This window comes from Bos javanicus, chromosome 19 (genome assembly GCF_032452875.1).
Source record: "Bos javanicus breed banteng chromosome 19, ARS-OSU_banteng_1.0, whole genome shotgun sequence".
In the NCBI taxonomy this organism is placed as follows: Eukaryota; Metazoa; Chordata; class Mammalia; order Artiodactyla; family Bovidae; genus Bos; species Bos javanicus.
In genome coordinates this window covers 22,831,944-22,849,358 of record NC_083886.1, presented here as the reverse complement: position 1 = coordinate 22,849,358, position 17,415 = coordinate 22,831,944, and the positions used below count along the sequence as shown (strand labels likewise).

General features: G+C 41.2%; 2 protein-coding genes across 7 annotated transcripts in view; both read right to left on the bottom strand.

The window, feature by feature from the left end:
• The window catches only part of GOSR1 (golgi SNAP receptor complex member 1), a 37,379-nt gene extending 36,219 nt beyond the window's left edge, over positions 1 to 1,160 (bottom strand). Inside the window, exon 1 of one of the 6 annotated variants that reach the window (XM_061390594.1) lies at positions 914 to 1,160. In XM_061390594.1, the coding sequence (XP_061246578.1) occupies positions 914 to 944 (31 nt within the window). In that variant the 5' untranslated portion in view covers positions 945 to 1,160. The remainder of the gene's footprint in view (positions 1 to 913) is intronic. The other 5 variants (XM_061390593.1, XM_061390598.1, XM_061390597.1 and 2 more) reach the window with 5 other exon arrangements.
• A 5,139-nt stretch (positions 1,161 to 6,299) lies between these two features.
• CPD (carboxypeptidase D) overlaps positions 6,300 to 17,415 on the bottom strand; it is a 72,057-nt gene continuing 60,941 nt past the window's right edge. Inside the window, exons 16-21 of the mRNA XM_061390587.1 lie at positions 15,915 to 16,010; positions 15,744 to 15,808; positions 14,378 to 14,509; positions 12,798 to 12,983; positions 12,047 to 12,146; positions 6,300 to 10,457 (exon numbers count right to left, since the gene is read on the bottom strand). Coding sequence (XP_061246571.1) covers positions 10,231 to 10,457; positions 12,047 to 12,146; positions 12,798 to 12,983; positions 14,378 to 14,509; positions 15,744 to 15,808; positions 15,915 to 16,010 — 806 coding nt within the window. The 3' untranslated portion in view covers positions 6,300 to 10,230. The remainder of the gene's footprint in view (positions 10,458 to 12,046; positions 12,147 to 12,797; positions 12,984 to 14,377; positions 14,510 to 15,743; positions 15,809 to 15,914; positions 16,011 to 17,415) is intronic.

Here is a 17,415-nt window from a genome sequence, read left to right as displayed (position 1 = left end):
AGAGGCTGATTGTGACAATTCTGTTATTAAATAGGTTAAAAAGGAAAGGGGTTTCGGAGAGTAGTTTCTATTATATTTTGCAGAAGACCAAAGAGACAATTAAAAAAAAAAAAAAAGGTGAGCCTTCTCTGATCTCTGTTCATCATCATGGTCCAGAAATGAGTTTTACCTGAGACCACTTTATCGAATCATATTTTCAGGAATTAAATAAACGTACTTGTCAAGTCACAAGATGGTTTTTTTGTTTTGTTTTTTGGTAGAAGAGGTATAGCAGATGCAATCATTACAATTCACATTGATTCTCTCAACTTTCTCTTTTTAACAAAACCGATCTCCGGAGCAGAGGGTAAAGTTATTTCCTCTGCCTTAAAACGCGACTCGCCACCCAATCCCAGCCCGAAGTCCCAGCCCGAAGCTGCCAAGGGGACCCGACAGGAGGGAGTCATTCCGCTCACACAACTTCCCTCGATGGACCGGACCGACAAGTTCCTCCTTTCTCTTTTCCTACTCAATTGTCCAACAGCGACCTCAACTCTAAGGCGCTGACTCCTCCAGACTTCTGGACTCGACACTCGTTTCCTCTCAGAGTTCACACCCCAGACTCCTCCGTCCAAGTTCCGCTACCGCCTCAGCCCAGCTCTCCTCCGGAGAATCAGACCCTCTTTCTGTCTGCCGCGGCTCAGCCTTCTCTGCCCAACACCTGCCCCAGGTCCCGCTGTCGATCAGGTCAGCCTCCTCCCCAGACCATACGGTTTCTACAACTCCCAGGCCCGAGGACTCTCTGTAGACCAGCCCTACCCCTCAACTCAGCCGCTCTGGAGGCCAGGCTCTTCCCTCTGCTGCCTCCGCCAAGACCCGTCCTTACTCTGCCCCTCTGCCCCTTGGCAAGTCGTACAAGGAGGTCTCCCCTCACCTTCCCAGTAATTGCTCGTTCCTGCCGCCATCTTTGTTGTCCAACGTCAGTGGGGATAGGAGAGTAGAGGCGAGGGGAGCCAGAGAGTCACGTCCACGCCTTCTTCCGCTGGGCGCCAGGGCCGATGGGATACGTGAGCTTCCACAGACACCGCCACCTGGTGGTCAATATATTATATTACACCTTTTGACTAGCGAGATGGACAGCTTCAGATTTAGCGCCTGACACTCCCTGAACATCTGTCTTTTTGGTGTCTGTATTCGCTCTCCGCGTCCCAAACCCTTGAGCATCATCGCCTTGAGCTGGCTGGGTTTATCCCCTCTTTAGGCAATACCTCCCCTGGAGAAGGACATGGCAACCCACTCCAGTACTCTTGGCTGGAAAATCCCATGGACGGAGGGGCCTGGTAGGCTACGGTCCATGGGGTCGCGAAGAGTAGGACACGACTGAGCGACTTCACTTTCACTTTTCACTTTCATGCATTGGAGAAGGAAATGGCAACCCACTCCAGTGTTCCTGCCTGGAGAATCCCAGGGATAGAGAAGCCTGGTGGGCTGCCCTCTATGGGGTCGCACAGAGTCGAACATGACTGAAGCGACTTAGCAGCAGCAGGAGATGCAGCGGGAGCTATCTCCCAGGCTGAGAAGAAAGTCATCCTCAGACCGAACTGCCTGTTTCCTTCATCTTCTCTCAAACGTGTATCTTTAGCCACCTCTTTCTCTTCTCGGAGCCAGAGGCTCTTTTCTTCCGGAGACCAACCTGTGCATCCTACCTCCGCCTTGTATCATGTTCTCTTTCAAGAACCTCCTTTAGCCATTTGTTAAAAAGTAGTTCAGCTGGAGACAAATTCTATTAGTTTTTCTTCATCTGAGATGTCTGGATTTCCCCTTCATTCCTGAAAAATTTCGTTGCCAGGTTAGGAATCTGGGGCTGACAATTGCTTTTTCCCCCCAGCACTTGAAAAATGTGCCAATTCCTTCCTGATTCCACAGTTTCTGATGAGAAATTGGCTATTATTTGAATTTTTTTCCACTAATATATTTCTTCTCTCTCCTTTAAAAACTTTTTCAGTATCTTTAGTTTCCAGAAGGTTGATTATGGTGGGTCTTAGCGTAGGTTTCTTTGGCTTTAATCATTGTATTTTTCAGATCAAAAATTTTCATTTGGTTCCTTATTATATCTTTTATTTAATTGGTGAAAGTTTTTCTTTGCAGAGATTCTTTTTATCATTTATTCTAAGATTATTTGTAATTGCTCCTTGAACTATTTTTATTATATCCTTGTCAGATAATTTCCATGTCTGTATCATTTTGATGTTGGCATCTGTTGTCTTTTTTCATTCAAGTTGAAATTTTCTGGGGTCTTGGTATAATGAGTGATTTTAAAAATTGTATTCTGGATATTTTAGGTATTATATTCAATAAGACTCTGGATCTTATTTAACACCTCTGTTTAAGCAGAGCTCCTTTGGCTCTATGCTGATGGGAAAGAGTAGAACCTTGTTACTACTAGCTGGGAGTGAAAGTTCACACACACATACACACACACACACACACCACCCCCTCCACCTTGGCCTTTGCTGTTAACCCAGGTGGGAAGAGTGACTTGTTACTGCTGCCCAGGTGCCCTCCACTGACACTATGACAGGGGACTTCATTATCACTGTGTGGTAGTGAGAGTCCTAGTTCCGCACGTGGCCCTCTTTGATACCACCCAGGCAGTGGGGAGGAGTGCTAGGCTGCCCGTTCAGCCTATGCTGGCGGAGGGTAGAGATGGCCTCGGTTTTTTCTGTAGCGATTGGCTGTAGTAGTACAACTGTTATCTAAGACTGTTCTGCCCTGGTAGGTTGCCCCTTTCCTGGTTCTTTGGCTGGAGAAGGCTTTTCTTTAATTTTTTTTTGTCTGTGCCCTTTGGCATTTCTGGGTTGTTAGTGTCTCCAGGATCCATTATGGGATACATGAGGCAACATCTATTATGATATACATGAGGCAAAAAAGAAAACCCAGGGAACTCACCACTGTGTCATTTCTTAGATGCAGGAGGTCACTTGGAGGTTCCTGGTGGCCTTCTTCTCTCTACCTGAGTCTCCTTTATCTATAATGCATGAGTTTTTTGGTTTTTTGCTGTGCTTGGTAGGAGGAATAGAACTACATCTAGTCCATTTTGTCCTGAAGTGAAAGTCTCCAATTTTTAATGTTAATTATCTGCCAAGGGCTTCCCAGGTGGAGCTAGTGGTAAAGAACCTGCCTGCCAGTGCAGGAGATGTAAGAGACGTGGGTTCAATGCCTGGGTCAGGAAGATCCCCTGGAGGAGGGCATAGCAACCCACTCCAGTATTCTTGCCTGGAGAATCCCACGAACAGAGGAGCCTGGTGGGCTATAGTCCATAGGGTCGCAAAGAGTTGGACACGACTGAGCGACTTAGCACAATTATCTGCTAAAATTATTCCATCTTGTTTTACTTTCTTGAATTTATTCCTTGCCATTATTTTAAAGTCTGATTGGTAACTGACAAATCTGTGACTTCTGTGGCAGTGTTTCCATTTTTTTCCTTGATCTTTCATCATTTGAGATGGGACAATAAAAGGAACTTTAAATTGGATGTTATACATTATAGATTAAAATTTGTAGTAATCGTAGGAGACTCTAGGGGTTATCTTCCTCCACACAATTTTCTGCTTCTTGTAGGCACTTCCTGTAGGTGCAGATCAGTTCACTCCAGTATGGGGTGGGACTAATATCAAGTGGGATTCTATGTAAAATTTGGCCTGTTTTCAGTTACTTGTAATTACTGCTACTCATAATGTGTAGTCATGCAAGTGTCCTAATTGAAAGTCTGATGACCAGTAGTGCCCCCTTCCTTGACAGGTGCTGAACTCACATTACCTGCCTAAAGCTTCTGTGTGGGTTCTCTGCTACTGTGTCTCTCTTACCACTTACGAGTCAACAGATGCCTTAAGGTGAAAACTTCATCACGTTCACCTCTGAGCTCCCTCTGCTAGGGTCTTGACCCTTAAGTCCTTGTTACTTTAGTAACTTTCCAATCCTTCGACAGGTTTTATCTTTTTAAAAAAAATTTATTTCTGTCTGCGCTGAGTCTTCCTCTAGTTGTGGTGAGCAGGGGCTCCTCTCGAGTTGGGGTGTGTGGGCTTCTCATTGCAGAGGCTTCTCTTGTTGAGGTGCACAGGCTCTAGGTACTCAGGCTTCAGGAGTTGCAACACATGGACTCAGTCATCGTGGCTCACAGGCTTAATTGCCCTGTGGCTTGTGGAATCTTTCCAGCCCAGGGATTGAACCCGTGTCCCCTGCATTGGCAGGCAGATTCCCCACCACTGAGCCGCCGGGGAAGCCCAGTTTTCATTTATCTTGCAGGACTCTAAATTGTCCTCTTTCTCTTTTTGTTCTCATCACCCAATTGTCAAAGGGTGCTTCTTCTTTTGTCCTTCTTCCTGTGTGTCCAAGATTGACTCGTTATTGTTGTTTCTTGTTATTGTTCAGTCACTTAAGTTGTGTTTGACTCTTTTCGACCCCTTTAAGTTATATTCACTCCGAAGCCTATTCTATATGGTTTGTGCTCTGATCTGATCTGCTTGGACATGTTTGTTTTCTTTTTTAGGCCATTCAGACTTAAGATACACTTCCAGAAAGACTTTTCTGGAAGTAGTTTTACACTAACTTTAGGCCCAGTGCTGAAATTCCTCTTCTGCCTTTCTCCACAAAGCCTTGTACTGGGCTAGGGCTGGGGCAGGGCAGGTGAGAGTGCATGCTGAGATTTGGTTATTTTTCTCACCTTATTGTTAGTTTGGAGTTTTGAAATTCTCTGGCTTCAACTTACACTGAGGTTTCAGTATATTTACTTTTTCCTTCTTGTTTTTTGCATTATTTTCCAGTGAAATAATGGGAGACAGGTAGCTTAAGCTGCCACCGATGTTTTCAGTGATCTGGATGTTCACCTCAATGTTTATGACATAAACCAAAAGGTTCTTGTTCTTTCTGAGAAAACTCCAAAAATCCAGGAAAATACTTCAAATATTGGGGGACAGAGAACCATCATTACTGTTCATTTCTCGCAGCAGTTAAGTAAGGCTGTTTTCACCGAGTAAGCATAAGTATAATCTAATTTTACTTAAAACCAAATATGAAGCATTGGGCGTAATTTAAAAATTTACTGCCATTCCCAGGTGGCGCTAGTGGTAAAGTCTGCCTGCCAATGCAGGAGACTTTAGAGATGCAGGTTCAGTTCCTGAGTCAAGAAAATCCCCTGGAGAAGGGCACGGCAACCCACTCCAGTATTCTTGCCAGAAGAATCCCATGGACCGAAGAGCCTGGTGGGCTACCCAGTCCATAGAGTTGCAGAGTCAGACACGACTGAAGTGACTTAGCACAGCACAAGCCGTGCTACATACAACTTATGGAACCACATAATGGAAGTTTTTATTTTTAGTATTCATGTCTAGGGATTTCTTCTAAATTAAAAAGGCCACCTGTAAACCCATCTTTAGTTCATATATGTGATTAAAATAACTTTCTTTCAAAGTGATCCAAAAACAGCAAAGGATACTGGTTACCAAGGTCATTCAATTTCTGAATCACATACAATGTTGGGCCCTTTGCTAATATCATTTTGCTTCATTCCCACTATAGTTCTATCGGGTATTATTCCTTAACCAGTAGAGAAACTGAGAAAATGTTAAGCTTGTACAAAACAAAGTCACAGAGGAAGCAAGTGGCAGAGCCAAGAGTCAATGGGAGACTGATTCAGCTCTGAAGTCTGTGCTCAACTCTGTGTTGTACCGCTTCCATAGCAGACTCTTTTTTTTTTTTTTAGAGGAACCAGTCACAAGAGAAGTACAGCTTATTTCCATTTCTATTCTCTGGCCTGGAGTATGAATTCCTGCAGAGCCCTTTTTTTTTTTAATATAATTTTGTTTTCTCAATTCCTGTTAGAGCAACAGTATCAACAAATCATTGCTAAGTGAAAAGGGGCTTTTAAGTTCATTACCACTGTGTCTAAAAGTGCCAGAACATATTACTCTAACTCTGCTTATCTATGAAAAGAACCAAATTTAGAACAAGCAAGCTTGAGATGGATACATAAACCTTTCCATGGCCAGTTTTATTATGTTCCTTGTGGAATGACTAAACTCACACATCAATCTAGCTGACCTGTGGCTATTATGTAATTATTCCAGAAACATAGTTTTATGTTAAGCCAATTCGTGAAGACAGAAACACTCTGCAGCTAACAACCTGTATTCTTTGGTACTATTTTTCCCCTCGAAAGGTAGAAACACTAAATCCATAACTTTTGAACTGAGACAATAACCTTTTCTGGTCTACTGCTTTTGAAAAAAGATTATGAGACAAAACACAAAGAAAGACAGACATCATAAAATAACCTTTATACAGGATTAGTAGATCTGTTTACATATAAAAAACAGAAAGGACCTCATTACAGTTAGATTTCACATAAATTACACAGATTGACTTTTTTTAAACTACTATTCAGCTTCAAAGTCCCTTTTAAAAATTTCGTTTTGAAGGCACAGTGCATGATAATAAACCAAAGACTGAAGCACTTGAGATGAAGGAGTCCTGGGCACCTCATGTAAATAGCTATAGATTGTTCTGGAGCTGGGGAATGTCACTCTGAAAAAGTGGAGAGGTGAAAAGTTGATTTTTAATCTGAGAGTAGAAAAATACCACTATGTCATACCTCCAGAAAATCTGCAGCATGGCCGGCAGAGAAGGTAGCTTGCATACTCATGGTATGCCATTCATAAAAGCCAGAGTCATACACATTTATAGAATTTATATCCAACTGCCTCAAAATGGTAGCCTGTTTTCAAATTTCACAATAGATTCTGCCAAATCAAAATCAACTAGGATAATATTCTGAAAGTCAAGTGAAATATTCATGAATTATTGCTAAAAACAGGAGAATTGGGTATTGGGAAATATTTCTTCCTGAACTGGAAATTCAAGTTTAGCTGACATTAATCAAGGGCTCTAATCACACCCCCCAAATCTGCTTTAATTACAGCAAATCAGAAATCCAAATACTTATCAAAAATTTGCTAGCTAGAAAATCACTGAACGTTGACCGTAGTGGAATTTTGGTAGTAACATTAAAGTTGCTACTCTTAAAAACGATTCTGCTGGAGAACCATAACGTAGGGCACTATGATGGCATTTGCAGCCAAAAAGCTTTTAATACAGCAAGGACAAAACCTGGCACAAGTGCATTTCTGGCCACAGGAAAATAAAATGATTTACTGTTGAGAATAAATGGAAATAGAAGAACAAGTCATGGTTATACTGAGTAACCTGGTGTTAGCTCAGAAACACAATAAGCTCAGTTATCAGCACTACCTTTTATTTATTTGCCAACTCATAGTTTTACGTTCAATACTCATTAATTCAGCAAATCTCATTCAGTGAAAGTTACCAAAGGTTAACCAGTCAATCACACTGGGCCAAATATACATTCTGTTTCCTTTCTGGAGGATGACAAAGTCCCAAAGCACATTCCCTCCAAAGAGAATTGTAAGCATTCCTCAACTGGATGGGGTCCCAACCACTACTCAAATGTTCAGCAAAATACATCAAAACCAAAGGGCCTTTCCTTCTGAAATTAACTTGAGTTCTTCTTATTGAACTGTATAATCAGTACAAGTGCATTTACACAGGCAGACACTTTGAATATGACCTACTCAATCACTTTGCTTTTATTAAGGAGTTGCGAGGGAAGAAGGCTTACACACCGATCACCAGGACAAAAAATAAAAAACCGCCTTGTGAGTAAAAAAAGGCACAACTCAGGTTTTGGGCAAATTTCTTAATACTGTGATACTTACTTGCCTCCATGACTCCAGGGAAATGAAAAGTCTCTAGGAGAAATACTGAAGAAATGCATTCCCCATGCCGTATGGCTTCAATGCCTTAAGCAGTTAATGTGGTCTAATATTAATTACATTAGATCCACAAATAAAAGACCAAGCAGGGCAGAGAACACAGTCTTAGTAGTCATGATCCTGTACATTCATGTTAACAGGTAACACAGGCTGAGACGGCCTTTGTTATGCATTCCAGAGCAATGCATCATTTAGAAATTCATTAGAGGTTCAAGATTTATAGCAGAATTTGGCTTTCCTTTCAGGAAACATTATTAAAAGAACTATTTGTATGTTCATCTCTAAAAATATTTTACACATGCTGAAAAGGCATGGACTCCAGTCACTGTGATGTACAGTGAAAGATCTGTTTCATTCAAGAGAGAAATGAATTTAAAAGGCATCCTCTCGTGAAGACCAACGTTAATAAAGTTGAAGGATGTCTTGTCAACTTTGTTTCCCTTCTACCTGCAGTTGTTCCAAGTGGAGCCAGCCACTCACAGGCCCTTCGTGGGTTTTCTGACTTTGCACTCTTAAAAATAAAGCTGAAAAGAGCAATGCCACCACATCATCCCCCTAAGGAAAATGTAAAGTATTATCAGAAGAAACTACATCATGTATATTTCATTAAGTTCCAGAACCTCGTGACCTCTGTTCTGTGCATGTGGTGGACTGAGAGTAGGGTGGCAAGGGCTCAAAACTGAGAGTTGTGTTGATAACAGAGTTAATACCGGAAGGGCTTAACCCTGACCCACCCAAATTAGACTACAGATACTCAGCAATAAATGTCATGACCATTATTCCTGCTAAACCAGATCTCTGCGTAAAGCTATACTTTGGGTACATTTCTCAGGAAACTGGGTTGAATGACCTAGGTGGGTGGTAAACCATTCCATGTGAAAGCTTTGGGATGACTGATACATGAATGATATAGAATTCAACTTGAAAAGATGAGAGCAAGTTTTTTGATCCCCTGATTTAGTACAAGTTCAGCAGCAACTTGGCCGTTAAAACATTCCAAGGTATTAAACTGTTAGATCATTGGTAAGACTCATACTCACAAAAGCATCATTTCCATTGAGTAGCATAATATCACAGACACAGTAAAATACAAATCTTTTAGGCGTTTGCAATAACTTCAGTGGCACTGAAGATGATACTTTCTCACTATGGTGTTTATGTTTGTTTGTTTTTTAATAGAGGGAGCCATATTTAAGTGCTTTCAACTGAACTTTCAACAGAATTGGTTGATCAAGAAGAGACTGCCAAATGAAACATTAGGACAAAGAACCCAATCACTTGCAGAGGCCTTTATGAATAAGGCTGGCCAAGCTATTTCAGTAACAGGATGCTATGAGAGGGTGCCGGCCTGGGCTGCACATGAAGTGTAGATATTTTGTGTTCAAATGTAGGTTAAGAATGTGCAAGGAGGTTTCTTCCATACTTCCAGGTATTTTCAGTAGAATTCAGATCTTGTCGATTGCCAGGTCATCTGAAAACCCTAAGTGTACAACATAGAAAAAAGGTTCGAATTTAGGAAGTATTAGAGAATTAGGCATTCCTCGAATAAACTAGTGCTTCACAGACAAAAGCAACAGCACCTGTGGGTTTTACCGCGTTAAAAGATAGGCAACACGAGTTTTAGCTTTTGCTAGATCTCCTTCTTGGCTCTACTCAAGTGGACACTGAGATCTTTTTACAACAGAGTCAATGAGTTATCCCTTAAAATGGGGATGTTTAGAACTTTGCTAAACCTTAAAGAGAGGTAGAGAAATCCTCTGTGCTTAGAGCACAGCCCACCAGTTCTGATCTAGCCTTGGAACAGGTAGAAAGCCCAATACAGAAGCACATTTATTCATTTCCTAATGCTCTATATAAGTTTCAAAATCAATTCAGCCTCCATTAAACCTGAATAATAAGAGAAACTCCAGCTATTCAATAACTAGAGAGAAGTACTTCTCAATAGGTTAAAAAAAAAAAGTGAGTTTTTAAAGCTTTATGTCAGATTCTGACTGCTGTCCCTGCCTTAATGTTTCTGGATTCTTTTGGCCATTTAAAATAAAGAGAAAAAGCTAAAGCCACTAGTAAACCACCTGATGTGCAAAAGACAACATCCACTAGTTGGCTTTGTGCAGTTGCAACATAAGCTCCAAACAGCTCATCTTAAATTATAAAAGAAATACGAAGTGGCTGTCCCATCTCTGCTGCATAAATAGAAAGCAGATTTTTTTTTTAAAGGTAAGAGTACTTTAAGGAGGGGAAGTTCAAAACTGCAGCCAAATTCACAGAGAATACAAATTTAGCAAGTTAACTTCCCAAAGCTCTTTGAAGAAACAAGACAGTCTCTCTCCTTGATGCAGCGTCTCCCAAAAAGAACTGTAACTTTGCTTGGTACTTATGCTGGGAGAGATGCAAGGCGTGTGTTTCAATGTTTGCTGGAATATAATGTTTCCTCCTCAGTGTCTGTTTCGTCCTGGAATTCGTGGCTTAAGAGAGACTTCTTGGAGCCAGTTGACATCATGCGAATTTCATCTTCATACTCATCGTGATGCTGCCTGAGCCGATGAAAGCCATCCTTGTGTCTGTTAGACTTGATTGAGCAGATGCACCAGATAATGCAAGCTGTTAGGATCAATGCCGACATGGTGGCACCTGTCAAACAGAACCATCATGTGACTGGAGCTCCAGCTGAAGGATGCAAATAAGCAGCTGCTTACAATGGCACTTTTTAGCATATTCCCTTCATTTATTTATTTCATGCACTTAAAAACAACCTTTTATTATTATAGAAGTAGTAACATGTATTATGCACAAAATTGGAAAACTATAGATAAGCAAAATACTAAAAACCCAAACCCCAAACTCTACTTCCTCACATTTCCATTATCCTGAGATCATTTTTAACAACCCTAGTGCATATTTTTTCTGGATTTTCCTTCATGCATGTGTATATGTATACAAATATATTTTTTTCTTTTACCACAATGCAGAACTATGGCCAATGCTGTGCAACCTGCTTTTTTAAATCAATCAATGACTTCTACTTTTCCTTTCCGGTAAATTTTCATCTCATTCCAAATCCCTCATTTATGTAAAATATTTTTACATAAGACTCTGATGCTGGGAGGGATTGGGGGCAGGAGGAGAAGGGGATGACAGAGAATGAGATGGCTGGATGGCATCGCTGACTCGATGGACATGAGTCTCAGTGAACTCCAGGAGTTGGTGATAGACAGGGAGGCCTGGCGTGCTGCGATTCATGGGGTCGCAAAGAGTCAGACACAACTGAGCGACTGATCTGATCTGATCTGATCTGATCAGAATAAGAGTCTAAGGACCATAAAATACAACTAATAAAATCATAATAAAAATTAAGGGCACAATAGCAAATAGGTGGCATAGTCAGATTTAAACTGGATCCCAGCTTCTGTCTTTCTAAGCACTTCATGATTCATGCTTTATCTGGTTCATGTTTCCAAAATATCACTCTCTCTCAACCAAGGATCTCTCCCCAACACACCCTGTAATAAAACTTGGTCATTTTCTAACAGGTTCAAGCTCTCCTTAGAAATAAACCAAGGTTCTTTGTGTCCAAAGATACAATACAGCAGAGTATTTATTGTTTTACCACAGTTTTTCCTTCTTAAACTTTCAGTAATTCAAGCAATGGCACATTAATCCTGGAGGAAACAAATATTCCCTCCTTCCAGGATCATGGGAAAAAAAGAACTAATATAAGTCAAAGTCCAAAGGACTTAATGATCTTTGCAAGTCATTCATTCAACCAACAGTGAAGTGGCTCTTCCTTAAGACCCACTACATGCCACCCATGGTTCTAGGCACTGGGGAGGCAGAGAAAAGCCCTTTCCTGCCAGAGCTCATGTTTTAGTGGGGGAGATCAGATACAGACAAATAAATGACTAAACATGTAATGTAATGGCAGCTAGTGAGAAGTATTTTAACCCAAACATGTGAGGCAGAGACAGTGATAGGAGTATTATTTTAGCTAGGGTAATCAGGGAGGAAGGCCTCTCTGTAGAGATGACATTTGAGTACAGACCAGAAAATGGGGAAGGGGCAAGCTGTGAGAACATATGGGAAAATATTCCAGGAAAGTATTCTAGGAAAATCATGTTTAGGTAGGAGACAGTAGAGGAGAAGGTTCAAATGATTGTGGAGCTGATCCATTCTCAACCTGAAATGTCAGGGTGAGTTTTTAAGTTCGACTACCGAAAATTTACCTGATACAGTTACCACAAGCTCCCTTGGCAAACCAAAGATCCGGTTATCTGTGTCAAAGACTATTACCACAGAACTTGCAGCGTCATGACGCACGAAGACCTGGGAAGATAAAGTGCAAGAATGAGAAAAAAGTTTACTTAAGGTATATTATATCCACTCTATGTTCCTAGGGCCTTTACAGCAAACCAAGGAGATGGCTGGTTGTCATCTAAAGTATACAAAATGCTACAAAAATTTCCTTTTGTTGCTAAAGGATAGAAAGATAACTATCATAATCAGGAGATGGTCCACAAGCTTCCTAACAAGAGTTTAATGTTAAACAGAAGTTTAATCCCTGGTAGCTCAGCTGGTAAAGAATCTGCCTGCAATGCAGAAGACCCTGGTTCGACTTCTGGGTCAGAAAGATCCCCTGGAGAAGGGATAGGCTTCCCATTCCAGTGTTCTTAGGCTTCCCTGGTGGCTCAGCTAGTAAACAATCTGCCTGCAATGTGGGAGACCTGGGTTTGAGACCTGGGTTTGATCCCTGGGTTGGGAAGACCCCCTGCAGAAGGAAATGGCAACCCACTTCAGTATTTTTGCCTGGAGAATTCCACGGACAGAGGAGTCTGGTGGGCTCTAGTCCACAGGGTCGCAAAGAGCTGGACACGACTAGGCAACTAACATATGTATCTAACATATATATATTCCTGTTTCTAGAAGTATTATGAATAACAAGAATTTACGTTATACCACTCAAGTTGAGTTTCTTACCTGTGAATGTTGTTGCTGATACCCATCAGCAATGGCGTTGATGTTATGGACACCTGGGGCCAACAGTACATGGAAATAACCTCCGTCTTTTGTGTGTACCTTTATTCCTTCATTGAGCACAATGACTGCTTTAGAGATTGGTTTTCCAGTCTTATCTTTAACAAATCCATGAACTCCCTTATGAACCTGAAAAAAAATGTTTAAAATATAAATTTGTGTTTTTGATAAATGGAAATATTGCCTGCCATATCAGCAAAGAATGCCACAGTCATCAGCGACCATAGCCACAGCAGATGGTGAGCTGGTAAGCCCTGAGGGGACTTAGGAAGCAGAAGAATACTTGCCTTCTAGCAGCCATCAGACTGCAGCCACTCCCCATGGTGAGCCCTGAGAAAACTCAGAATGTGAAAACTCAGTATACTGGCCCCAGACAGCTGATGTGCATATCAAAGGAATGATCTCAGTGGGCTCGCACTCTTGCATCTTCCCATGTATAGAAAATGGCTAACTTCCTTAACTTGAGATATCTGGTTTTCTTTAATTAACAACAATCTTTTGGTGTTAAGACTACCTGCCCTTTGTTGCAAAACTCCTATATATCCTGGCTGCTCCCCAACTTCCTTGGAGCAGTTCTTTCAGGGTTACTGGAGATGCTGCCTCCTGGGCTTTAAGTCCTAAAAGCTCTCACCAAATGAAACATAACTTGCAACTTTTAGGCTGTGAATAATTTTTTAGTCGACATTTTCATGATGCCAGATATCTGAGGGGCAATAGCTTGAGACATGACATAAACCCCCCAAAAAAACCCTACAGAAGGCTGGCTTATTCCTCCCTCCCCATCAACTCTGACCTTGTTTGCTACTCATTCACTGCTGCAGAGGCACAGAGATGGAAATAAGTGAAAAGAGGACTCTGATATAGTCAAGCCTAAAATGTTAGAACCCAAATCTCCTATGCCTTGAATGCTTTCCTTCCCACCTCAGGAGTAACACTGTGATATTCCAATGGAAGAACCTGCGACATCTCACAGGGTTAAATTAACCTCATCATACAGCAGATATGTGAACTCATGGCACCTATTTAGGCAATATAAAAGGAATAAAACTCTCCTTTCTACGTCACTTAAATAATATTGAAGCTTCCCTGGTGGCTCAGTGGTAAAGAATCCACCTGTCAATGTCAGAGACATGGGTTTGAGCCCTGCTCTGGGAAGATCCCACATGCTGCAGAGCAACTATGCCCCCATGCCACAACTACTGAGAGCCTGTGCTCTAGAGCCTGGGAGCCGCAACCACTGAGCCCACATGCCCTAGAGCCCTGCTCCACAACAAGAGAAGCCCCCACAGAGAGAAGCCCGAGCACTGCAATGAAAACGAGTCTCTGTTTGCCCCAACTAGAGAAAAGCCTGCACATCAATGAAGACCCAGCACAGCCAGAAATAGATAAATAAAAATAAATTAAATTATTAAAAAATAAAATCAATAACACAAAAATTTTGGTAAGAGATGAAGAAAATGTTTTGATAAAAGTTTCCATTGAACATACTCCTGGCAGTTTGCTTCTAAAAGAGGATTACTCACCTCCACCAACATGCTGAGAAGAGATTTCTTATTTTCTGCCCACAATGAAGGGAGCTGTGCTGCACTAGGAAAGTAGCAGCAACTTGTATACACTGTGATCTCCGGACAGTGGCCATAGGTGACACTATAATCCTGGAATATAAAATTCACAAACAAATGTAGGAAGATGAGTAAGCACAAGTAAGAATGGGGCTTTGTAATGCTCAAATGCGATGAACGGAATAAAAAGACAACTTGGCTGATGTAAACAAAGAATCTGTAAAGCATTTCACAGCAAATATAAATAACCCCCTTGGTATTATGATCAGTCACAAACACATCTACTCCTAAGAGAATTCTTAAGACCAGGGGTTATGTCTAATTCATTTTTACATCTCCAGTGCTTCCTACAGTGCCTGGTTGGTAGAGGGGTTGTTGTTTTGGTTTGTTGAATAAATGAAAAGTACATGCAGAGTGTCAGCTTCCCTTTAAATCCTGGAACTTCATTGCTGTTACTGCTGTTTTCAAAGTTCTTAGAGGCAGAAGCACAAGTACTTGCTCTCTGACACCCACAACCTGGAGGCTCAAGCCTACCATACAGCAATATGGCAAATATTTAGGTAGGAACTACTTGTGTGGACAAGTTCCAAAACCTAACTTTCCACCTTCCCCCAACTACCAAAATTCTTCTTCCTAATTCAATTCAGTTAATGACAATAACTTATTTTATCACACGGATATGAAATCTTTTGTCTTTCATTTCTTGCTATCACCTAGAATTTGCCAACTCTGGTGAATTCCACCTCTATAGTATCTCTGAAACTTCATCCCTTGATTCCACTCCCATTGCCACTTTTCTAATCTCGGCCTTCAGTTGTTCTTGTCTAGGCTATTCTAAACCAGTCTCCCTGCACCACAGTCTCTCCTTCCTCCAAACCATCTTAACCCACTGTTAAGAGATGGATTTTTCCATAGCACAGCTCAGATCGTGTCACCATATCCCTGTTCAAAAGCTCAATGGCTTCCCATTCCTTACTAAAACAAAGCATTCAAAGCCTCAAACTCTCTTTCCGTTCTTATCCTCTGTTGCTCTCCATTACACCTCATCTTCTAACTAACTTAGGCTGCTTCTCTTTAAAAAAATCTTTATTTTATATTGGAGTATAGCTGATTAACAACATTGTGTTAGTTTCATGTATACAGCAGAGTGATTCAGTTCTATATATACATGTATCTTTTATTTGACAAATTCTTTACCCATTTAGGTTATTAGAGAGTACTGAGCAGAGTTCATTCACTTCACTGTATCAGAAAAGCCACCTATTCTTTCACTCCATGTCCAGTATGTATTTACAGTCCCATTCTCACTGTATTCTATAAAACATACCTTCATGCTGCCCAGGTGACTGTGCCATTCTGCTCCACGCATTACTCCTCCTGGAATATTCTCATCTATAAAAGCATTGAGAGATGTAGTGTCAATAAGATCATATAAGGCAAGTCCTCCTCCTCTCTCCAAACAGCAACAACAGTAACAAAGCATAGGGAAAGTACCTACCTGACTTATTGGGGCAACTGGGCTGACCCATATGCATCGATGGATGGTTATTTGCATAAAGAGATGCCAGATGCTTTAGAGTCTCTTTGTTTTCCACTACAAAAAGAAAAATTCAGAAGTTAGCAGAGAAATCGAAAGGATTTTTCTCCAAGTTCAACTTCATGCACACAGAAATCACATTCCTTTCCTTCGAGTAAATCTTGTGCCTCGAGGAAGTTGATTAAGGAGTTATTATAATTAAGTCCACAGTTCTGTTCACCCCAAATAGGGAAAGGAGTACATCAAGGCTATATGTTGTCTTATTTAACTTATATGCAGAGTACATCATGAGACATGCTGGGCTGGATGAAGCACAAGCTGGAATCAAGATTGCCGGGAGAAATATCAATAACCTCAGATATGCAGATGACACCACCCTTATGGCAGAAAGTGAAGAGGAACTAAAGAGCCTCTTGATGAAAGTAAAAGAGGAGAGTGAAAAAGCTGGCCTAAAACTCAACATTCAAAAAACTAAGATCATGTTATCTGGTCCCATCAATTCATGGCAAATAGGTAGGGAAACAATGGAAACAGTGACAGACTTTATTTTCTTGGGCTCCAAAGTCACTGCAGATGGTTACTGCAGCCATGAAGCTTGCTCCTTGGAAGAAAAGTTATGGCCAACCTAGATAGCATATTAAAAAGCAGAGATATTACTTTGCCAACAAAGGTACATCTAGTCAAAGATATGATTTTTCCAGTAGTCATGTACGGATGTGACAGTTGGACTATAAAAAAAAACTAAGCACTGAAGAATTGATGCTTTTGAACTGTGGTGTTGAAGAAGACTCTTGAGAGTCCCTTGGATTGCAAGGAGATCCAACCAGTCAATCCTAAAGGAAATCAGTCCTGAATATTCATTGGAAGGACTGATGTTGAAGATGAAACTCCAATTCTTTGGCCACATGATGTGAAGAACTGACTCATTGGAAAAGACCCTGATGCTGGGAAAGACTGAAGGTGGGAGGAGAAGGGGATGACAGAGGATGAGATGGTTGGATGGCATCACCGAGTCAATAGTCATATGAGTTTGAGCAAAATCTGGGAGTTGGTGATGGACAGGGAAGCCTGGTGTGCTGCAGTCCATGGGGTTGCAAAAACTTGGACACAAATGAGCGACTGAGCTACTCTAGTCTGTTCACCCCAGAATAATCCGACCAAGGAGAGAAGCAACTTTCTTATATTAAAAGGCACTGTGAATTTAACAAGTCACTGCAGAAAAACACAAACCTATTTCGGTATGTTTTACTACATTTGGAGGCAACTGTGGCCTAATTACAACATTCCTTGTAAGCCTGAAAATGTATTGAAAACGACACAAATTATCTCCACATACAATGGCCTTAGGCAGATTCAACAGGCAACTGTTTAACTCCCCACAAGGTGCAATCAGTCAGGCACAGTTTAAAGCAGGAGAGGGGAATTCAGTACCATTGCTTCCCTAGTAGCTCAGTTAGTAAAG